Source organism: Dendropsophus ebraccatus, chromosome 3, assembly GCF_027789765.1.
Source record: "Dendropsophus ebraccatus isolate aDenEbr1 chromosome 3, aDenEbr1.pat, whole genome shotgun sequence".
NCBI classification, from domain to species: Eukaryota; Metazoa; Chordata; class Amphibia; order Anura; family Hylidae; genus Dendropsophus; species Dendropsophus ebraccatus.
The window spans coordinates 195,440,534-195,465,533 of record NC_091456.1 but is presented as its reverse complement, the minus strand read 5'-3'; the positions used below and the strand labels follow the sequence as shown (position 1 = coordinate 195,465,533).

The 25,000-nt window shown below is 46.7% G+C and overlaps 3 protein-coding genes across 4 annotated transcripts in view; 1 reads left to right on the top strand and 2 right to left on the bottom strand.

The window, feature by feature from the left end:
- LOC138786760 (zinc finger protein 84-like) overlaps positions 1-25,000 on the top strand; it is a 790,489-nt gene that overhangs the window by 430,097 nt on the left and 335,392 nt on the right. The window lies entirely within an intron of this gene.
- The window catches only part of LOC138786801 (oocyte zinc finger protein XlCOF22-like), a 348,549-nt gene that overhangs the window by 56,106 nt on the left and 267,443 nt on the right, over positions 1-25,000 (bottom strand). The window lies entirely within an intron of this gene.
- On the bottom strand, positions 12,302-15,427 carry LOC138786781 (gastrula zinc finger protein XlCGF57.1-like). Its single transcript, XM_069963828.1, has 2 exons — positions 15,170-15,427; positions 12,302-13,936 (listed from the first exon to the last, which is right to left on the bottom strand). Exons 1-2 carry the CDS (start codon positions 15,303-15,305, stop codon positions 12,876-12,878), a joined length of 1,197 nt encoding a protein of 398 aa, XP_069819929.1. The 5' UTR covers positions 15,306-15,427; the 3' UTR covers positions 12,302-12,875.

Below are 25,000 nucleotides of genomic sequence, written 5' to 3'. Positions count from 1 at the left end.
GTGATGTGGCGGTGGGTCCATGGGGGTGGGGGGTGTTATAGCTTATGTGATGTGGTGGTGGGTCCATGGGGGTGGGGGGTGTTATAGCTTATGTGATGTGGTGGTGGTGGGCCCATGGGAGTGGGGGGTGTTATAACTTATGTGATGTGGTGGTGGGCCCATGGGGGTGGGGGGTGTTATAGCTTATGTGATGTGGTGGTGGGCCCATGGGGGTGGGGGGTGTTATAACTTATGTGATATGGTGGTGGGTCCATGGGGGTGGGGGGGTGTATAGCTTATGTGATGTGGTGGTGGGCCCATGGGGGTGGGGGGTGTTATAGCTTATGTGATGTGGTGGCGGGTCCATGGGGGTGGTAGTGGGTCCATGGGGGTGGGGGGTGTTATAGGTTATGTGATGTGGTGGTGGGTCCATGGGGGTGGGGGGTGTTATAGCTTATGTGATGTGGTGGTGGGCCCATGGGGGTGGGGGGTGTTATAGCTTATGTGATGTGGTGGTGGGTCCATGGGGGTGGGGGGTGTTATAGCTTATGTGATGTGGTGGTGGGCCCATAGGGGTGGGGGTGTTATAGCTTATGTGATGTGGTGGTGGGCCCATGGGGGTGGGGTTGTTATAGATTATGTGATGTGGTGGTGGGTCCATGGGGGTGGGGGGTGTTATAGCTTATGTGATGTGGTGGTAAGTCCATGGGGGTGGGGGTGTTATAGCTTATGTGATGTGGTGGTGGGCCCATGGGGGTGGGGGGTCTTATAGCTTATGTGATGTGGTGGTGGGTCCATGGGGGTGGGGGGTGTTATAGCTTATGTGATGTGGTGGTGGGTCCATGGGGGTGAGCGGTGTTATAGCTTATGTGATGTGGTGGTGGGCCCATGGGGGTGGGGGGTGCCTGTTTTAAACAAATAATATGGGGGGGGGAGGCCCTAGGAGCGCACTGGCATCATGAGAACAGCGCCTACATTCATTGCACCCTGCGCAAAGGGACGAGGACAAGGGCTCGGAAATGCTGGGGGAGGAGGGCACAAGCCGCGGTGAGGCCAGTGGGGATACAATGCGTGTTGGTGAGGGGCAGCCAGCATTGTGCTCATCCAGCATCCCTGGCTTCATCAGACAGTTAAGCGGCGGGTTGGGGGGGGGGGGGTACACCACTGATGAGGCCCAAGCAGCAGGAACAGGTGGCAAGATGGATGACGGATAACACTTTAGTCACTTCTCCACCACACAGTCCAGTCTCATTGCTAGCCAAGAGTCTGGACTGCAGGAACCTCACTCTGACCCTCCTTCCTCCCAACCTGCCCAATCTCACCAACAGAGTCACCCGCCCTTGCCCCACTCCCAGGAGATCTTTTTGGGTTCTTTGGGTTAAATACAGCAAGAATCCCAGGAGCTAGCTGAGGATTTGGTGTGTAGTGATGTCTAAACACTGGAGCATCCGCCATGTCCTGGGGAATTTGGTGATGTGGGCCGGCAATCTGCATGTGAAACCATGAGCGATGATGATGAGACACAGCTGGCACGGTGGTAATTGAGCTGCTTTAATAAGTCACGGGCAGCATTTTTTCCCCATAGATTTTAATTAATAAGGTTTGATATTCAATCGAATAGTTGAACATCACCGTCCCTTCGAATCGAATTTTGAGCTTTAGAATATTTCACTTCTCGTTGATTTCTATTATTCACTTATTCTAATTATTTCGTTTTGTAATGTGTAACTGTATCCTCTGTACTGTGTATAATAAAACGCTGCAGAATCTGTTGGCGCTATACAACTAAAATTATTATTACTAATAAAGAGACGGCAGTGACCGCTCTGAGGCAGGAGGGGGCGCCCTTTGCAGGAGCAGCCAGTACGGGGTTGCCGGACCTTCATGGGGGTTGGTCTGTGGTCGGGCTCTACAATTTCTCCTAATGTCCCTGATTTTCCCACAATTGTAGCATTTAGTTTCCCTGCGGGGGGGGGGGGGGGGTGGTGTCTGGTCTGACTGGGGTTACTGACTACTGCTACCTTTACGGACATTGTCTTCTTTTCCCTTTCCTTCTGGGCAGCGTCGGCTTCTATGCCTTTTGCGGCTGCCAGAAGAACTTCCATCCCAGTATGGGTTCTCCATCCCAATATGGCCGCCTTAACCCCTTCCCGTATGTAAGCTGTCAGTCCCTGAAGGAAACATGTTACATTAGTTTGGTACCTCAGGTCATGATAAGCTGCCCACATCCTCCCTCCAATGTTCTCTGCTGTCTCTCTATCTTCTTGTACAACATCGGGGAGGGAGGCAGACCTCTGTCTCTCTTTGCACCAGTCCTCTAAAATCCCAGTGTAGGGCACCCCAGAGTCTACTGTACACTCCCAATAAGAGTCAATGACAGCTGCTTTACCTCTATATGTGGTGTACCCCCGGTGGGATGTTATATCGGAGGAGCGGCCGGTCACTTGCTAGGTGTTGAGGTGTGACACCACTCCGGGGGTGGATGGCCGAGATACAGCCAGACCTTGTGGTGTTGTCTCACCAGTGCCTGGAGGGCGCACAGGTGAGATGGCACTCCTGCTTTTAGTTTTGAAGGCCAGTTGTACCCTTTTCCCCTGTGGTCAGTGTCCTGCTGGGTTGCTACAGGGTCCCTTGGGATAGTGTGATCACGGATGGCCAGAGTGGTGTAATGACCCCCCCGGATAGTAGGGGAGAATGTCCCAAGGTTGCCGAGTGTGCTGTGTTGGTGGGTTGCGAATAATCACAGAGTCTTTTGAATATAATTGAGCCGGTTACTACTCGTAAATGTGCAGCAGGTAATACAGCTTCAACAATATAAGGTTTCTTCAGATACAGCACTTGAAACACACTTGACAAAGTTCCCAATAAATACTTTACAATACAACGACCAGATCTGTAGTAGAAGTGCAGTGTAGGATATAGTTGTGCTGAGTGATACAAGAAGCAGAGAGGAGGATGCCGTGAGAGTCACCTGTGCCTGTGTATTGACTTTGAATTCGTCTTCACACCACCTTATGCCCACTAGACACGGCTGAACCTTCCTAATGGGTGACACAGGCCCCAGATCTTGTTACCTGGGTTAAACGGAATGCTGAGGGTTTCCTGCTGACACCAGTGCTGCAAGACAGAGTTCCTAGGCTTACTGCAACTTTGCTCTGTCTGGATCAGTTCCTAGCTCTGTGGCTTTGGTGGATACTGTCCTGCTCTGTGACTTCTCCTTGTCCTCGGCGTGGATTGAGGTTGTCTCTGGCTTCTCCTCTCTTAAGAGGAGTTTAACAGTGCATAGTGCTGTATAGCATTACTAGTGAAGAAGTTGCTAGCAGTGTACTGTCTTGTGTCCTTCCCATACGGGGTACTAGCTATGACTGTCTTGAGGTACGGGGACCTGGCAGAGGGCCAGGGCCCAGATACGACCACTGTGGAGAGCTACCTAGCTTGCACTTGTCTTCCACAGTGTCCAGGACAAAAGACTCTATCCTCCTCCTCCACCCATGTGACTTACTTCCTCCCAGCATATAAGGTGCGCTGTAAGTGGGTGAAAGAGTGCAACAGAAGTAGAAAGGAGGGAGACTCCTACTGGTCTACAGATTCAGGAGACAAACAGGAAAACAATAACCCTTTACAATCCTTCAGCTGTGCAGCTTCCATATACATATAAAATATAGCGACATCTAGTGGCGAACTTTAGTACTTCTTTCATCACCACAACAGTACAATAAGTACAGGCTTTTGCGTAGGGTGTATAAATATGTAACACCCGTGGTAGGATACGAGCTTTCAGCATTTGGAAGGCGCCATGAGCTTTTCCCTGTATCCATCTTCCATCTTTAGGGTTATATTCCCAATCACCTTCTCTCTCCATCTGTTTGGCTACATGTTCCCAGGCTGAGGCCATGCTATCCCATCCATTGTCTTCTATAACTCCCCCTTGCTGGACTCTCACCCGATCCCAGGTTTGGGGGTTGGGGGCATCTTCTCCTGACATTCCCAGAGTTTCCAACATCTTTCTACACCCTGTAACCTTATCCTCTCCTACACGCTGACATACCATCTGTTTGGAGGTCCATCCCAATGACTTCCTTACTTCCCTCCCCCGTCAAATCTGCACCTTACCCATCTCCTCCCGGCTCCTCTATTTCTCCTCCCGTCCTAGTAGTCCTCTAGCGTCCTCTACCACTCCAGGGGTCAGTGCTGTTAGGACCTTCCTCTAGGGATCAAGGATACTCCAGACACCCCTGCCCCCCTCCTGGTTCTGTAATACTCTATAACAGATCCAGAGGGAGAATAACAGAATAGGAAATACTATAAGGACGGTGCAGAGTTCTCCCGGTAGGAGAAGGAGTCCCTCATACGATCAGCTGGCCCAGGTGTGTCGAGGTGCCTCCCCAAAGAAGGCCTACTGTTGTTGGCTGTTTCCTAATTGAGTTGGAGAATGGGTCCGGATCCCCTCTCCCACACCATGCACTTAGAATGAGGACACAGACTACGTATCTTGCAAACAAGTCTGGTGTGTTCTGCTATCTCTGAGAACCCACCTTTATTTATACAGGAAAAAACCAATGGATATGAATGTAAAATGCAAAGTCATACACTATACACGTCATCAACTTCAAAAGAATGAATAACTACAGATATATTTTGACAGATATGGATATACAAAAAGATTAAATGTTCAATTAAAATTGTTTACATAAGGATGTTGATACATACATAAGGATGCTAAAAAACATTTGTTATCTGCTTACGAGAATGTGAATTCTAAAATAACATTTATTATCTACTGGAAACAGACGGTGGACCAGCTGTATGTCCTTGAACAGGATTCAGTCATGTAGGAAAGTTCATGAGAAAAGAATTTATTTTTCTTCTATTTTATCCTGTTATATCTTCCTTCACACTTTGGATGGATTAACTCATTCCTCTCAGTGTCCCCCCTTTTTGGCGATGATGAAGAAATCTGGGTCCTGGACAGGATTAAATCCCAGTATGTACCCTAAACACTCTCTGACCGCGGGTTGTCAGGGTGCGGATGCTTCTGGGTCCAACACCATCACCTAGAGCCACATGGGCATATCCTCCTCCAAGAGATTTCCTTATCATAACGCCAATCTAGAAGGAAAAGAAACAAACATCATTACTTATAGAGTATAAGATTTAGTCTTTGTAACTTGCTGACAACAGCATAATCCTTTGATTACACAATAGACCAATAAAAGAAACAACATGATCTGAAAAACTGTTTGTAGTATTCCCATGAACCATCCTCCCATACCATTGAACCAATTTGCAGGATTTAAGCTAGCTAATGCCCCTGACCACCATTTATCCTGGTCTGCCAAAATCGTCTCATCATGTTTTTTCCTTAGTTGTGCAATTTTATCCAGTCCTGCTGTGATTTGCACTATTCCCTGATCATTTACATAATGACAACATGTAGGGCCAACTACCTGACACATCCCCCCTTGAGCAGCAGTCAGAAAATCAAGCACCACAGTGTGCTGGTTAGTAACTACCATAAGTCGCCTCTGCACTGCTACTGAGGTGTTGAGTATATCCAGTATGTCAAATATCTGATCATCTAAATAGTCTGTGGCTTCAACTAATTTGTCCCAAGTTTGCATCACCATAAGATACAGAAATAAAGTACTAAAAAATGTGTTGGCCGCTGACATCTGTACTAGATGAGGTCTTCCATTGTGTCGCGGTTTATTGTCCTTGGCCCTTTTTGTCAGTGAATGTCTAGGGATCTTACCTATTGGGAGGTCGTCAGTCTGTACTATAAAGGTAGCAGGTGTCAATCTTACCACTGTACAGGTACCATTTATCCCCACAGGGAGCCATTTGTAGGCGTTCCTTCCACAGACCCAATACACTCCTCCTGGGAGGTCCCATAGGTGAGAATGCTGTAAAACTAGATGATGGGCAAGATCAATCAATTTGATTACACTCTTTATTGCACACCACTCAGGATCTTGTCCCAAAGGGCTACAATATCCAGCATCTGGGTTACCACAGGTGGGTGCGAATGGCGTATACTCAGAGGATTCATTGCACCATAAATTATCTATCTCATCCATACAGGTGGTCTCATTACCATCTTTAAATAGGGATGCCCTCTTCCATTCAGGGTCTAGAATTTTCCTTTCTAATAGAGATGGTTTCCATGCATCTGAAGTCCCCACACTATTCTCCGTTCTGTTGAATATTATTTTTACTCCCTCTAGAGGAATATCTCCTACTTGCACAATTTGTGTGTAATTTCTTCTTACCCAACTACCTCCTTTGAAGGTTAAATATTGGTGGTGACACTTAGTTATGGATACTAAAGCTCCCGCCCACCATGGGGGTGATGTCCATCCCACTACTGGAATTGGTACACTAACATTCCATTGACTGCTATACTGTGTGTCGTTGTTAGCTCTCTGATCCCAACATGTGTCTGAATTAAGGAATTCTTCAAACGGGACAGGTATAGCCAAATACGCTAGAGAAGAAGCAGTCACTGGTGAGTGGGTACATATCCAGCAATCTGATACATTTAATTCCATGTTAAGTAATTTGTGATGTGTTAGTAACATGTTTTCTCGAAACTCAGAGTTTTTTAACAAGGATACACTTGACCCAGTCAGGATCAAAATCATGATGCAAGTTTGCAATGGCTGGCATGGATCCATGTCTCCTTTCCTTCCAACTTGACAGATGTAGGCGTTGTCAGAAGCACTTGGAATGGACCATCAAATCTGGGCTCAAGACTTTTTCGAGTATGCTTCTTTACATAGACAAGATCACCAGGTTGTAATTTATGGCTTCCAGTATCAGCCTCAGGGTCTGGAAGGGAAGAGAAAACTCGAGAATGGTTATTATTTAGTTGCTTTTGCAAACTGATAACATATGCAGATAGGTTATCGCAATTCATTTCCAACTGCTGTGGTAGATAACACCCCAACTGCGGTGCCCGCCCGAACAATATTTCGTATGGAGAGAGTTTAGTCTTGCCCTGAGGGGCTGTTCTCACTGAATACAAAGCAATTGGTAAGCACTGTGGCCATGGTTTATGTGTCTCTTGCATTGTTTTTTGTATTTTCAGCTTAAGGGTACCATTCAGCCTCTCCACCTTTCCTGAGGCCTGTGGCCTGTAGGGGGTGTGTAGTGCTGAGTCTATACCCAAAGCTTGACACACATTTTGGAACACTTGACCAGTAAAGTGCGTTCCTCGATCTGATTCAATGACTTCTGGTAGGCCAAATCTTGGAACCAGTTCCATAGCAATCTTAGCTGCTGTATTTCTGGCATTGGCTGACTTTACCGGATATGCCTCCGGCCATCCAGAAAAGAGATCCACACAGACAAGTACATACTCATGTGGACCAGACTTTGGCATCTGGATGTAGTCAATTTGAAGTCTCTGAAAGGGATAATAAGCCCTTGGTAAATGTTTTTGTGGGACTTTTACTGTCTGTCCAGGGTTATTGGCCTGGCAAATGTGACATACCCTTAGGCGTTCATTCACATAATGCCTGAATCCTGGTGCATACCAGAATTTTCTGCTTTGTTGCAACATCACATTTGCACTGACATGGCTAGGTAGATGTAAGGCTGAGTAAAGGGTTGGAAACCAGGCTTTTGGCAAAACTGGTGACCCTTCAATATGCCATATTCCATCCACCAACACCCCTTTTCTTGTGCATTCGTCAAGCTCTTCCTCCGTCATAGACTGAATGACTTTTTGTAATTCTGTTTGATCACTCACAGTATCCACTTCTTCATCAGGTTCTAGTGGAAGAAGAGCTGCTTTCTTTGCAGTTTTGTCGGCCAAATCATTCCCTCTGGCCTCCTTGGTATCTGCTCGTGTGTGAGCAGCCACTTTTATCACTGCAAGATCTCTGGTTTTTGCAGCTGTCTCTATGAGTTCTTTGATCAGAGTCCCATGCTTAATAGGGTTTCCTGCTGCAGTCAGAAACCCTCTCACTGCCCAAATGTGGCCTGAGTCATGGATTACGCCATGTGCGTATGCTGAATCAGTGTAGATATTGGTGGCATCATCTCCTGCTTGTTCTATGGCCTTTTTCAGTGCTGTTAATTCTGCGACCTGGGCAGAACAGCTTGGCGGCAAAGGGCCACATATCACTGTCTCATGCAGGGTTACCACAGCATATCCAGTATGGAATTTGCCATGCTCATCAGCAAACCTGCTGCCATCAATGAAAAATTCATGCACAGGATTTGGCAATGGGATTCTTGAAATATTGTGAATAGGTTGTGACTCTGCTTCTATTAGTTCAGCACAGTCGTGTTCCATGATTTCAAGTGTTTCTTCACCATTGTCACTGTCCTTTTCCCCCCTGTCCAAATCTGTGAATATGAGAAGTTCAGCCAGATTTAGACTTGTGAGTTTTTGAAAGATGAAATTAGGAGGAAGGAGAAGTGCACATTGCATACGGACTTGTCTAGCCATTGACAGATGCTTAGTTTGGACCTGTGTTAGTATGGCATAGACGTCATGAGTAGTGAGAATGGTGGTAGGATAATCTAGAGATACATCTGATGCTTTATCCACAATGATTTGTACTGATATAACAGTCCTTAGGCAAGTGGGAGCTGCTTTGACCACTGAGTCCAATTTGACTGAATAGTACCCCAGAGGTCTATGTTTGCCATCATGTTTCTGAGTAAGGACTCCCAAAGCGTACCCATCTATTTCTCTGATGAAGAGAAAGAAAGGATACCCGTAATTTGGCAAACTCAAGGCAGGGGCTCTCAACAATTCTTGCTTGAGAGTTTGAAATGCAGCTGCCGCTTCTGCTGGAAATTTGAAAGGAATTTCTTTTGTGCAGTCATACAATGGTTGCATTAGTTTTGCAGCATTTGGTATCCACTGCCTACAGTAAGATACGAGTCCCAGAAAAGCACGAAGCTTCTTCACATTGGTTGGAGGTTTAGCTTGCTGTACAGTTTGTATGCGACTTGGACTCAGATGTTTCTGGCCAGCTGATAGACAATGTCCTAGAAAAATGACCTTCTCTTGGACAAATTGTAATTTGTCTCTGGACACTTTGCAGTGTATTGTAACAAGGAAATTCAGTAATTCCATGCTTGTTTTTTCACAAACTTCTTTTGTCGGACAGCAAAGAAGTAAGTCATCAACATACTGTAAGAGCACTGTCTCTGGTGGCAGCTGAAAGGCTTCTAGGACAGATGCCATTGCTGCAGAGTACAAAGTTGGCGAATGAACCATTCCCTGTGGCAATCTCGTCCACGCATATTGGACACCCTTATGTGTGAATGTGAACAGGTGGTAGCAATCAGGGTGCAATGGCACTGACCAGTAGGCATTGACCAAGTCAATGACAGTATAGTACTGTGTTCCAGATGGTATTTGATTGAGCAGCGTATGGGGATTTGGGACTACTGGAGTAAGGGGTTCCAGTATTGCATTTATAGCTCTGAGGTCATGAACCATTCGGTAAACAGTTGGTTGTCCCTTGATGGTCTTCTTTTTAACAGGGAATAATGGAGTATTGGCTGCAGATTTTAATTTAATCAGTACCCCCCTTTGCAACAATGGTTCTATTTGCTCAGATAATGACTTTTCTTGAGCAGAGTTAAGAGGGTACTGTTGAAGTTGAGGCAGTGTGATATTTTCTTTCCATTTCACTTTTACTGGTGCTACTGGCATGTCTCCTACATCCATTTTATCCTTAGCCCATAAAATGGGAGGTAAGGAATCAAGGAGTGTAGACTGTGAAGTAGCAGGAATGCTGTCATTCTGCTCTTCAAGGCTGAGTATTTGACACAGTGCCTCAGGTTGTAGGTCTGAGGGAATTTTCAACATAACATTCCCATCTTCCATATATTGTATGTTCCCCTGCAGGCGGGACAGAAGATCAGCACCCAAAAGTGCCATTGTCCCAGATCCACCCACAAGAAATCTGGATACCAATATATGTGGACCTATTTTTGTTTTTAGTGGGTGGGTAAGAGAAATTTGTTGTAGTTGACCATCAAAGCCAGCTACACTCACTGCATCATCTGATATATCATTGGGAGACAACTTATCAGAGGGTATCATTGATCTTGAGGCTCCTGAATCTACTAGAGCTTGGGTTTGAACTCCAGAGACTTGTATGGGTATTTTGACAAATGGTCCTCTAGTGTCTTTATCCTCTGCCACATATAGTCATTGTTGTCTCTTTGGCTCTGACTCCTCCTTTTCTCCTTCTTTATTGTCCCGTTTTCTTTTTCTGCATTCCTTGATCACATGTCCTATCTTACCACAATAGTAGCAAGTGGGACCTCTCCCTGGTTTCTGGCCAGGTTGCTGTTCATTGGCCACAGCTACCACGACTCTTTTTTGTTTTCCTTCTTGCAAATCCAATTGGATTCCACATGCTTTTGTAATCATATCATCCACATTATCTGCCTGTCTCCACTCTGGGCAACATAATTTCAGTTTATCTGCAATTGGGGGTCTTAAACCATCTATGAAAGCTCTTGCTAGCAATCTTCTGACTGCTGCATCTTGTATATCCAGTCCCTCATCTTGATATGACTGGTTTAGTCTGAAAGAATAGTCAGTCACTGATTCCTGAGGACCTTGTATTACTGGTCCTGCGGATCCCTTTTGTCTCTGTTGCATTTGGCAAAAAGCATTTAAATGTGGCATAAACTGTTGTCCTGATGCCATTGACCTTATGTCATGAGGTGCACGATTGCCAATATGTGCCTGGAGTTGGGAAAATTGAACCGGGCTCATTTTCATTCTACAAAGATCCATCATGTCTATCCAAGCGGCTCTATATGTACCTTGAATTTGATTTAGGTACCTCCAGAAACTAACAGGAGCTATTCCAGGATTTGGTGCATTCTGTAACAGGGACATTTGATCCCCAGGTTGCCAGGGTTTATATTCATCAAATGTCCTTAGTTGGTAATCTCGTGGAGCATCAGGATTATTAGGATCTACTGGTTCCTTAATAAATGCCCTTCTCTCAATCACAGGGTGCAAAGAATCAGGATGAGGCTTGTGTGCCCCACATGCCAGGCAAGTGTCCTCCCAGTCTGGGTTTTGTTGACCACAGTTGAAACATACCCATCCCGGGGGTCCGTTTACTGTTTTTGTGTAAGAAGGGGGGAGATTTGGAGCTGAAGTAAGGCTCGGTCCCTTTTTGTTATCTCCCCTCTGGGTTATATCCCAGGTTCCCTCTGTCCAGTCATACATCCATTGTTGGTCTTTTGCCTGTTGAGATAGATCTTTCATATGGGTAACTGTCATTTCCCATCCATTATCAATTATTAATCCTCCCCTTGTTTCTTGGACTTTCGTCCAAGTATTGGGGTTAAAAACAGCATCGTGTTGGATGTTAAAATATTTCAACATTGCTTTTGCCCTTTTTGCTTGTTCTTTGCCATATCGGCAGGTCACTATGTGGGATGCAGAAACCCCTTTTGATTCTGTTTGTCCCATTTTATGTTACTTCGTGATCGTATAACAGGAGGCACCCAGAATGATCAACTGATGATTTTCTTTCTTGTGTCCTGTACACTTATGACCACGGATCACTACCAAAAGCTGGGACTTAGAATATTCCACGGTTCAGGGCTTCCTTTCCTTATGTTGAAATACACTCTTGCTGCTATGTAGATTGCAAAACAAGTTACCCCAAGTATACAGAGGACAGTAATTAGCATATTACAGATCTTTCCCTTGGAAACAACCAGACCACTGTCCAGCGTCCTTGTATAGTTAGGCTACTAGGCTCATTCCAAAGTGGTTTTAGCACTGGCACTGTTCCCACTGCACAACGCTCCGTGTTTATGAGGATCTGTGTGACAACCACGGCCGGGCTCTGGGTAACAGTTTTAGCCTGAATGAGCAATTCTTCGCCTACTATATACTATCCCTCACAGGTTAGGACAAACAGATATAGAACAGCCAACAAGAGGAGAACAAAGTTCAAATTGACACGCCTATCGTGAGTTCACTTTGATAACTTACTCTGCAGAGGTAGGTGAGAAAAGATGTGAAGGAGGAGAGCACAGAAAAGAGCAAACAAATTTTTTACTCTTACCTGGCCAGGTTTTGTGGTCTCCTTGTTCACCTCTCTCTCCCCTGGTACAGCAGTGTAGGTCATCCGATCTCCCGATGTAATGGGCGTGTCCCTGTTCGGGAGCCAATAATGTCGAGGTGCCTTCCCAAAGAAGGCCTACTGTTGTTGGCTGTCTCCTAATTGAGTTGGAGAATGGGTCCGGATCCCCTCTCCCACACCATGCACTTAGAATGAGGACACAGACTACGTATCTTGCAAACAAGTCTGGTGTGTGCCCCCATCTCTGAGAACCCACCTTTATTTATACAGGAAAAACCAATGGATATGAATGTAAAATGCAAAGTCATACACTATACACGTCATCAACTTCAAAAGAATGAATAACTACGGATATATTTTGACAGATATGGATATACAATAAGATTAAATGTTCAATTAAAATTGTTTACATAAGGATGTTGATACATACATAAGGATGCTAATACAAAAACATTTGTTATCTGCTTACGAGAATGTGAATTCTAAAATAACATTTATTATCTGCTGGGAACAGACGGTGGACCAGCTGTATGTCCTTGAACAGGATTCAGTCATGTAGGAAAGTTCATGAGAAAAGAATTTATTTTTCTTCTATTTTATCCTGTTATATCTTCCTTCAAACTTTGGATGGATTAACTCATTCCTCTCAAGACTAAGGTTTAGAAGAAACATTTTGTTACCAATTGGTGAGAAGTTTGGAGCTGCGGTATATGATATCTGTATTACCGCCAAATCTCCTCTGTACATGGGGAATACATAGCTGTGGTATCCGGCTTCTATCTGCTTTCTGGAGAACAGACGTCTGACTGATCATTCAGCGATCTGACTTGGCTTCTCCCCTGTGTGAATTTTTTGATGTTTAACAAGAGTTGATTTCGCAGTAAAACATTTCCCGCATTCTTTACATGAAAATGGCTTCTCCCCTGTGTGAGTTTTTTCATGGGCAATGAGATTAGCTTTCTCAGAGAAACATTTCCCACATTCTAAACATGAGAATGGCTTCTCTCCTGTGTGGATTTTCAGATGTGTAATAAGATGTGATTTCTGAGTAAAACATTTTCCACATTCTGAACATGAAAATGGCTTTTCTCCAGTGTGAGTTCTCTCATGTTCAATGAGTCCAGATTTCAGAGTAAAACTTTTCCCACATTCTGAACATGAAAACAGCTTTTCTCCTGTGTGAGTTCTTTCATGTTTTACAAGATCTGATTTTTGGGAAAAACATTTTGCACATTCTGAACAGGAAAATGGCTTCTCCCCTGTATGAATTCGTTGATGTCTTACAAGATCTGACTTTTGAGTAAAACATTTCCCACATTCTGAACATGGAAATGGCTTCTCTCCTGTGTGAATCTTATGATGCTCAGTAAGTTTTGATTTTCGCGAAAAACATTTTTTACATTCTTGGCATGAAAACAGCTTCTCTCCTGTGTGAATTCTTTGATGCTGAGCAAGATATGATTTCCCAGCAAAGCATTTTCCACATTGTGAACATAAAAATGGCTTCTCCCCTGTGTGAGTTTTTTGATGTTTAACAAGATATGATTTACAAATAAAACATTTTCCACATTCTTGACATGAATATGGCTTCTCTTTGGCAGTTCTCTGACTTAGAATGAGATTCAGTTGCTGAATAAAACATTTCCCACATTCTGAACATGAAAATGGCTTCTCCTTATTTTTCTTAGCAGTCTGTGATGAATCAGTAGATGGGACTGGTATAGAAGGATGAGATGACAGATCTTTGCTGTGAGGGGCTGGGGGTATATCTGGGGTAATAGAATGGTCTTCATGTGTATCTTGTGTGATATAATCATCTACATTAATCTCTGTATAAATCAGATTTCCCTCTGATCTCCAGGTACAGTCATCTGCCAATAGAAAAGAGATTATTTATCTTAGAAATGTTCATAGGTTTTTGTGCAGCATCTTATCCGTAAAGTCACAACTTCTCACCTGTCATGTTAGTCAGTCTAAGCTTAATGACAGGGCCCGGCTGACTGAATGTGAACTGTGTATTGGCACCCTCACCTGGCCAGCGTGGGTAGCTGCAGATTGTAAGAAAATTAAAATGACAGGATGTGTTTCGGATGTTACTCCCCCCTGTAGTTTGTGCGGGCGCCACCCTGGCCGGTGTGTACATGACATCTCTGCTGTATCTCTCCTGGATGCCGCCATCACAGTTTAAATTGATCGGGTTTAGGATCTTTGTGTGCGGTGAAAGCGTCACACTCACCGGGCCGGAATCAGATTTTATTGGACTGCTGGAATACGTTTCTTTAATCCATATAAAGGACATGGGCCGGACTTACCTTGGCTCTTGTCTTGAAGGGGAACACCCCTTGGGCACATGAGCCTCATTTGCATAATAGATTTTTTTTTTCCTTTTAATAATAAACAGGCTTATATCTCAGCAATGGAGAGAACTATGGAGACTGTGTAAATTCTGATCGGGAGATTTCCAAACATTGAAAACTCTTTTGAACCAGAATCAAAACTGACAACTGATCCGATAGACAGGAAATACATTTCACTAAACTCAGTCTTCGCTAGTGTTACAATTCGAGGTTTGCCAGGTCCGGCCAACACTTGCTGCAGGGCAGGCCAGCACCTCCAAGGCATAGAGGGCGAGATCTGGCCAGGTGTCCAATTTTGAAACTCAGTAATTAAACGAGGAGGACCCAGGAGGCTGACACGTACTCACTCCCCATTCTGCCTCCTGCCAATACCTGCCATATCTGATGGTGATGGCGGATGTTGTGGAGTACTGAGGGAGGTGTTCCACATAGCGGTCATGCTCACCCTCCCAAGGTGGTTCTGGTGCCTGACCTCCTCCTCGGCCTTGTGCTTCCACCGCGGCCTATCTGTAAACTCAGACAGTAGTGCATCTACTGTAACCTAATAGGAGTTATTAGTATCACAGCCCCAAAGTAGTGACAGCGCATGATGTAGATGTCGGCCTCTTCCACTTAGATGTATTTCATGTCCATATTATAGATGCACAGTGTGTGTTATGTCCTATAATGGTATCACTGTATGGGGGGATATACAGCAGAGAAGACTGACAGGACACACAGCTTATAATATTCCACCTGGGCGCTTACCTGTAGTGATGTCCTCCTTATACTGCTCATCACTGCTGTCATCTGTCTCTTCTTTTACTATTATGTTTATACCATCAGTATAGTCCAGATCTTCCCCCTGATTCATAAGATTTGAGAGAAATATTGTAAAAGTCATCAGACAGGAGGAGAAATCAGGTGGGATGTACAGATCATAGGGAACATCTCCATCTACCTGATCCTGATCCTGTGGGAGAAGAGGACGGGGACATCTCTCTGGTGCTGTTCTCTTACTGGATCTGACTGGAGGGAACACATACAGAGACTGAATTCATTCTTTCCATCCAGATAATACAGAGAGGAGGTGTGTATATAGTCCTGTCTATTACCTGCTGATGGGAGGGGCTGCTGATCCTCCAGCATCACATCCTTGTACTGATCCTTGTGTCCTTCTACATACTCCCACTCCTCCATGGAGAAATAGACCGCCACGTCCTGACACCTTATAGGAACCTGACACACACAATGATCACACAGTCATCCCCCCCACCCCTCCAGTGGTGTTACTGTATAATGTCCCAGCATTCCCAGCAGCCACAGTCTCACCTCTCCACTCAGCAGCTCCACCATCTTGTTGGTGACTTCTAGGATCTTCTCTTCCTCCATTTCCTCATGTATCAGGGGCCCCGGGATTGGGCTCAGGGTTCTTCCCCATCCTTCACACCCAGGGGCCCCACAGCGCCCACTAGAGGACTTCTTCACTACTGTGTAACCCTGTGTATGGAGAGACACATTACTATCACTCCATCCATTCCCAGAATCCCTCACCTCTCCAGTCCTATCCATCTGTTATTCCATAGATAAGAATGATGTCATGATGACATCACTCCCAGAATCCCTCACCTCCCCAGTCCTATCCATCTGTTATTCCATAGATAAGAATGATGTCATGATGACATCACTCCCAGAATCCCTCACCTCCCCAGTCCTATCCATCTGTTATTCCATAGATAAGAATGATCTCATGATGACATCACTCCCAGAATCCCTCACCTCTCCAGTCCTATCCATCTGTTATTCCATAGATAAGAATGATGTCATGATGACATCACTCCCAGAATCCCTCACCTCCCCAGTCCTATCCACCTGTTATTCCATAGATAAGAATGATGTCATGATGACATCACTCCCAGAATCCCTCACCTCCCCAGTCCTATCCACCTGTTATTCCATAGATAAGAATGATGTCATGATGACATCACTCCCAGAATCCCTCACCTCTCCAGTCCTATCCATCTGTTATTCCATAGATAAGAATGATGTCATGATGACATCACTCCCAGAATCCCTCACCTCCCCAGTCCTATCCATCTGTTATTCCATAGATAAGAATGATGTCATGATGACATCACTCCCAGAATCCCTCACCTCCCCAGTAAGCAGGAAGAGTATGTGTAGGGTGAGGGTTATTATCCTCTCGGCCATCTTCTTCCTGTCTCTCTCCATGGTTGATGGGTCAATCAGGACCTTGAGCACATGATCCAATACTGTAGATTATTGAATGGAAAGAAGATAATTTAGAACAGTTACATGAGGTTTTTCGTTAAACGTACAGATTAAACAGACAGGAAAAATGCAGTGTGAACCCGGACCAAGTTCTTTGTTCCTGAAAATGTGTCATGAAAAAAAAATAAAATTACACCCCAAAATAATTTCATAGAGCGAGATCAACTGATAAAGAACCAGAGACACCACATGCATATATACTGTACCTCCAGCTGCAGAGCCGGACAGGAGCCGTGTGCTTCCCCTGTGCTTCCAGGACCTGCCATGATGTCACAGCCATGTGATCAGTTACATGGAGGAAGAGTCACATGATCAGGGGCTGCTGCTCAGTGTATGCAGGACTCTGCTGTGCTGGATGAGCTGAAGTGATGTGTGTGCAGCAGAGCTGTGTGTGTGATGTGTGTGGAGCAGAACTGTGTATGTGTGTTATATATGCCTGCAGCAGAGCCCTGTGTGTAATGTACATGTAGCTGAGCTGTATATGTGTAATGTACATGTAGCTGAGCTGTATATATGTGTAATGTACATGTAGCTGAGCTGTATGTGTGTAATGTACATGTAGCTGAGCTGTATATGTGTAATGTACATGTAGCTGAGCTGTATGTGTGTAATGTACATGTAGCTGAGCTGTATATATGTGTAATGTACATGTAGCTGAGCTGTATGTGTGTAATGTACATGTAGCTGAGCTGTATATGTGTGTAATGTACATGTAGCTGAGCTGTATATGTGTAATGTACATGTAGCTGAGCTGTATGTGTGTAATGTACATGTAGCTGAGCTGTATGTGTGTAATGTACATGTAGCTGAGCTGTATATATGTGTAATGTACATGTAGCTGAGCTGTATGTGTGTAATGTACATGTAGCTGAGCTGTATATATGTAATGTACATGTAGCTGAGCTGTATGTGTGTAATGTACATGTAGCTGAGCTGTATATGTGTAATGTACATGTAGCTGAGCTGTATATGTGTAATGTACATGTAGCTGAGCTGTATGTGTGTAATGTACATGTAGCTGAGCTGTATATGTGTGTAATGTACATGTAGCTGAGCTGTATGTGTGTAATGTACATGTAGCTGAGCTGTATATATGTGTAATGTACATGTAGCTGAGCTGTATATGTGTAATGTACATGTAGCTGAGCTGTATATGTGTAATGTACATGTAGCTGAGCTGTATATGTGTGTAATGTACATGTACCTGAGCTGTATGTGTGTAATGTACATGTAGCTGAGCTGTACGTGTGTAATGTACATGTAGCTGAGCTGTATATGTGTAATGTACATGTAGCTGAGCTGTATGTGTGTAATGTACATGTAGCTGAGCTGTATGTGTGTAATGTACATGTAGCTGAGCTGTATATGTGTGTAATGTACATGTAGCTGAGCTGTATATGTGTAATGTACATGTAGCTGAGCTGTATGTGTGTAATGTACATGTAGCTGAGCTGTATGTGTGTAATGTACATGTAGCTGAGCTGTATGTGTGTAATGTACATGTAGCTGAGCTGTATATGTGTGTAATGTACATGTAGCTGAGCTGTATATGTGTGTAATGTACATGTAGTTGAGCTGTATATATGTGTAATGTACATGTAGCTGAGCTGTATATGTGTGTAATGTACATGTAGCTGAGCTGTATATGTGTGTGATGTGTATGTAGCAGAGCTGTGTGTGATGTGTATGTAGCAGAGCTGTGTGTGATGTGTATGTAGCAGAGCTGTGTGTGATGTGTATGTAGCAGAGCTGTGTGTGATGTGTATGTAGCAGAGCTTTCTGTGTGTGATGTGTATGTAGCAGAGCTGTGTGTGATGTGTATGTAGCAGAGCTGTGATGTGTATGTAGCAGAGCTGTCTGCGTGTGTGATGTGTATGTAGCAGAGCTGTCTGTGTGTGATGTGTATGTAGCAGAGCTGTGTGTGTGATGTGTATGTAGCAGAGCTGTGTGTGTGATGTGTATGTAGCAGAGATGTCTGTGTGTGATGTGTATTTAGCAGAGCTGTCTGTGTGTGATGTGTATGTAGCAGAGCTATCTGTGTGTGATGTGCATGTAGCAGAGCTGTGTGTGTGATGTGTATGTAGCAGAGCTGTGTGTGATGTGTATGTAGCAGAGCTGTCTGCGTGTGATGTGTATGTAGCAGAGCTGTCTGTGTGTGATGTGTATGTAGCAGAGCTATCTGTGTGTGATGTGCATGTAGCAGAGCTGTGTGTGTGATGTGTATGTAGCAGAGCTGTGTGTGATGTGTATGTAGCAGAGCTGTGTGTGTGATGTGTATGTAGCAGAGCTGTACAGGAGCCGTGTACTTACCCGGCTCTCTAGTCGCAGTTGTTCCTGGCAGATGTGATGGGAAGCGTCCGTTCTCTGGTTACAGGGCTGATAGGGGAAGTACAGTGCTGAGTATATGTAGATTACAGTCTTTGTGTCTCTCTGCTGCCCCCTATCTTCCTGTTGGGAATTGCTGTGTAAGCTCTGCAGTCCCAGATAGCACAGAGCAGGACCATGAGCGGTGATCACCATTACTAGTGGCCACGGCCGGACAGGGAAGGGAAATCCCTGTAGCCAGCGCTGCCCGGGTATAAGGTGTCAGTGTGATAATTAAATTTGTTCCCAGTGCCCAGGAGGCCAATCTATGCATCTTTTTTTTTTGTTTAAGGGGAAATCGCCAGGAGCCCTATATACACTATATACCCCTTTATACACTATATACCCCTTTATACACTATATACCCCTTTATACACTATATACCCTTTATACACTATATACCCTTTATACACTATATACCCTTTATACACTATACACCCCGACAATTCTTCACTGTTCACATGAATTGTAGTTTATGCACATTCGAAATTAACCAAAAAATAGCCAAACTGAGATGTCATGTGATCAGACTGTATACAGAGCCTGGTTACATACAACATTGGCAGTGTTATATACAGCCTGGTTATATACAACATTAGCAGTGCTATATACAGCCTGGTTATATACAACATTGGCAGTGTTATATACAGCCTGGTTATATACAACATTGGCAGTGTTATATACAGCCTGGTACATACAACATTGGCAGTGTTATATACAGCCTGGTTATATACAACATTGGCAGTGTTATATACAGCCTGGTACATACAACATTGGCAGTGTTATATACAGCTTGGTTATATACAACATTGGCAGTGTTATATACAGCTTGGTTATATACAACATTGGCAGTGCTATATACAGAGCCTGGTTATATACAACATTGGCAGTGTTATATACAGAGCCTGGTTATATATACCATTGGCAGTGTTATATACAGCCTGGTTATATACAACATTGGCAGTGTTATATACAGCCTGGTTATATATACCATTGGCAGTGTTATATACAGCCTGGTTATATACAACATTGGCAGTGTTATATACAGCCTGGTTATATACAACATTGGCAGTGTTATATACAGCCTGGTTATATATAACATTAGCAGTCTTATACAGAGCCTGGTTATATACAACATTGGCAGTGTTATATACAGAGCCTGGTTATATACAACATTGGCAGTGTTATATACAGAGCCTGGTTATATACAACATTGGCAGTGTTATATACAGAGCCTGGTTATATACAACATTGGCAGTGTTATATACAGAGCCTGGTTATATACAACATTGGCAGTGTTATATACAGAGCCTGGTTATATACAACATTGGCAGTGTTATATACAGAGCCTGCTTATATACAACATTGGCAGTGTTATATACAGAGCCTGGTTATATACAACATTGGCAGTGTTATATACAGAGCTTGGTTATATACAACATTGGCAGTGTTATATACAGAGCTTGGTTATATACAACAGTGTTTCTCAACCTTTTCAAGCCAAGTACCCCCATGCGATGAGATGCTCCAGCCCCCAAGTACCCCCAAGGATGCCAACCCTTAATAACATTGCCTCAGGGTAGATTCACGTGTACATTTTGCAGCAAAATCCACTGCGATACTCTGCACTGTTATGGCCTATGGCTCGGCATTCTCACAGAGGATTTTTATCTCCCAATGTACCTCTCCCAATGTACCTCTCCCAATGTACCTCTCCCAATGTACCTCTCCCAATGTACCTCTCCCAATGTACCAAATTAGCTGTCGGCCCTTAACAGATCCTGCTTACCTGCCTGTACTTCCACCTGCTTCTCTGGCTCCCGGCTCACTGACAGCCCACTCATCCAATCAGTGATTACAGTGGGACAGTGCACTGATTGGCTGAGCAGGCCGTCAGTAAACCGGAGAAGCAGGTGGGATATATCCCACAGAGCAGGATATGTCCCCATGCAGCCAGATACCTCCCCCCAGTGGCGGATTATAATATGGGCGGTTTGGGCGGCGCCATGTCGCCCACATTATAATCCGCCACTGCAGAGCCACGTCTGATGCGCGGCTGCTGGGGGTCTCCTGTCCTATCCCCGGCAGCGCGTGCATCAGAGAGCTCCCTGTGCGCCTGTGGCTGTGACTTCCGGCACATGGGGAGCTCTCTGATGCACTCGCTGCCGGGGATAGGAAGGGATACCCCCGGCAGCCGCACATCAGCCGGAGGCCGCAGAAAGAGAGAGGCTCGACGGGGGAACGGACGGCAGGTGAGCTGTGTTTTTTGTTTTTTATTTGTGTTGTGTTGTGTGGGGGGGGGGGCATCTATAAGGGGGGTGGGAAGGGGACAATCTATAAGGGGGGGGAGGGGGACAATCTATAAGTGGGGAGAAGGGGGACCATCTATAAGGGAGGGGGGAGAAGGGGGACCATCTATAAGGGGGGGGGGAGAAGGGGGACCATCTATAAGGGAGGGGGGGAGAAGGGGGACCATCTATAAGGGGTGAGGGAGAAGGGGGACCATCTATAAGTGGGTTGGAGGGGGACCATCCATAAGGGGGGGGGAGGGGGACAATCTATAAGGGGGGGAGAAGGGGGACCATCCATAAGGGGGGGAGAAGGGGGACCATCCTTAAGGGGAGGGAGAAGGGGGACCATCCATAAGGGGGGGGGGAGAAGGGGGACCATCTATAAGTGGGGGGGAGGGGGACCATCTATAAGGGGGGGGAGAAGGGGGACCATCCATAAGGGGGGGGGGGGAGAAGGGGGACAATCGATAAGTGGGGAGAAGGGGGACCATCCATAAGGGGGAGGGGAGAAGGGGGACTATCTATAAGTGGGGAGAAGGGGGACCATCTATAAGGGGGGGGAGAAGGGGGACCATCCATAAGGGGGGGGGGGGAGAAGGGGGACCATCTATAAGGGGGGGGGGAGAAGGGGGACCATCTATAAGGGGGGGGGAGAAGGGGGACCATCTATAAGGGGGGAGAGAGAAGGGGGACCATCTATAAGGGAGGGGGGAGAGGGGGACCATCTATAAGTGGGGAGAAGGGGGACCATCTATAAGGGGGGGGAGAAGGGGGACCATCTATAAGGGGGGGGGGAGAAGGGGGACCATCTATAAGGGGGGAGGGAGAAGGGGGACCATCTATAAGGGGGGAGGGAGAAGGGGGACCATCTATAAGGGGAGGGAGAAGGGGGGACCATCTATAAGGGGGGTGAGGGGGACCATCTATAAGGGGGGGGGGAGAGGGGGACCATCTATGAGGGGGGAAGGGGGACAATCTATAAGGGGGGGAGAAGGGGGACCATCTATAAGGGGGGGAGAGGGGGACCATCTATAAGGGGGGGGGGGAAGAGGGGGACTATCTATAAGGGGGGGGGAAGAGGGGGACCATCTATAAGGGAGGGGGAAGGGGGACCATCTATAAGGGAGAGGGGAGAGGGGGACCATCTATAAGGGAGAGGGGAGAGGGGGACCTTCTATAAGGGGGGGAGAAGGGGGACAATCTATAAGGGGGAATAGGGAAGAGGGGGACCATCTATAAGAGGGGGGGAGAAGGGGGACCATCTATAAGGGGGGAAAGAGGGGGACCATCTATAAGGGGAGGGAGAAGGGGGACCATCTATAAGAGGGGGAGAAGGGGGACAATCTATAAGGGGGGGGAGAAGGGGGACCATCTATAAGGGGGGGGAGAAGGGGGACAATCTATAAGGGGGGGGAGAAGGGGGACAATCTATAAGGGGGGGGAGAAGGGGGACCATCTATAAGGGGGGGGAGAAGGGGGACAATCTATAAGGGGGGGGGAGAAGGGGGACCATCTATAAGAGGGGGGAGAAGGGGGACCATCTATAAGGGGGGGGAGAAGGGGGACCATCTATAAGAGGGGGGGAGAAGGGGGACAATCTATAAGGGGGGGGAGAAGGGGGGCCATCTATAAGAGGGGGGGAGAAGGGGGACCATCTATAAGGGGGGGGGGAGAAGGGGGACCATCTATAAGGGGGGGGGAGAAGGGGGACCATCTATAAGGGAGGGGGGGAGAAGGGGGACCATCTATAAGGGGGGAGGGAGAAGGGGGACCATCTATAAGTGGGGGGGAGGGGGACCATCCATAAGGGGGGGGAGGGGGACAATCTATAAGGGGGGGAGAAGGGGGACCATCCATAAGGGGGGGAGAAGGGGGACCATCCTTAAGGGGAGGGAGAAGGGGGACCATCCATAAGGGGGGGGGAGAAGGGGGACCATCTATAAGTGGGGGGGAGGGGGACCATCTATAAGGGGGGGGAGAAGGGGGACAATCTATAAGTGGGGAGAAGGGGGACCATCCATAAGGGGGGGGAGAAGGGGGACCATCTATAAGTGGGGGGGAGGGGGACCATCCATAAGGGGGGGGGGAGAAGGGGGACAATCTATAAGTGGGGAGAAGGGGGACCATCCATAAGGGGGGGGGAGAAGGGGGACAATCTATAAGTGGGGAGAAGGGGGACCATCTATAAGTGGGGAGAAGGGGGACCATCTATAAGGGGGGGAGAAGGGGGACCATCCATAAGGGGGGGGGGGAGAAGGGGGACCATCTATAAGGGGGGGGGAGAGGGGGACCATCTATAAGGGGGGGGAGAAGGGGGACCATCTATAAGGGGGGAGGGAGAAGGGGGACCATCTATAAGGGGGGAGGGAGAAGGGGGACCATCTATAAGGGGAGGGAGAAGGGGGACCATCTATAAGGGGGGTGAGGGGGACCATCTATAAGGGGGGGGAGAGGGGGACCATCTTAGAGGGGGGAAGGGGGACAATCTATAAGGGGGGGAGAAGGGGGACCATCTATAAGGGGGGGAGAGGGGGACCATCTATAAGGGGGGGGGGAAGAGGGGGACTATCTATAAGGGGGGGGAAGAGGGGGACCATCTATAAGGGAGGAGAAGGGGGACCATCTATAAGGGAGAGGGAGAAGGGGGACCATCTATAAGGGAGAGGGGAGAGGGGGACCTTCTATAAGGGGGGGAGAAGGGGGACAATCTATAAGGGGGAATAGGGAAGAGGGGGACCATCTATAAGAGGGGGGGAGAAGGGGGACCATCTATAAGGGGGGGGAGAAGTGGGACCATCTATAAGGGGGGAAAGAGGGGGACCATCTATAAGGGGAGGGAGAAGGGGGACCATCTATAAGAGGGGGAGAAGGGGGACAATCTATAAGGGGGGGGAGAAGGGGGACCATCTATAAGGGGGGGGAGAAGGGGGACAATCTATAAGGGGGGGGAGAAGGGGGACAATCTATAAGAGGGGGGGAGAAGGGGGACAATCTATAAGGGGGGGGAGAAGGGGGGCCATCTATAAGAGGGGGGGAGAAGGGGGACCATCTATAAGGGGGGGGGGGAGAAGGGGGACAATCTATAAGGGGGGGGGAGAAGGGGGACCATCTATAAGGGGGGAAGAGGGGGACCATCTCCTATAGGATTAGCACCCTTCTCTCCTGACATCCTCTGTGCTGCTGTTTCCTCTCTTATAAGATCAGCCCCCTCCTCACCTGACATCCTCTGTGCTGCTGTGACCTCCCCTATAAGATCAGCCCCCTCCTCTCCTGACATCCTCTGTGCTGCTGTGACCTCCCCTATAAGACCAGCCCCCTCCTCTCCTGACATCCTCTGTGCAGCAAGGGACCAAACATTATGTTTATTGGGGACAGCATTGGGGTGGGGGGCAGTGGTGGATTATAATGTGGGCGGATTGATCGGGGGGGGGGGGGGGGGCAGGTTGGGTGGACAGCCCGGGGTCCAGGGTACATTTATTCCGCCACTGCCTCCCCCCATGTAGTCATGAGGCCTCCTTCTATGATAATTTTCACTGCGGATGTACAATGTACAAGGCCACCCCAAACCTGAATGTACAAAAAACGCCCAATGGTATCACACACTATTACAACGTTTTACTTAAGGACAATTATTTCACACCCTAAAGCAAAA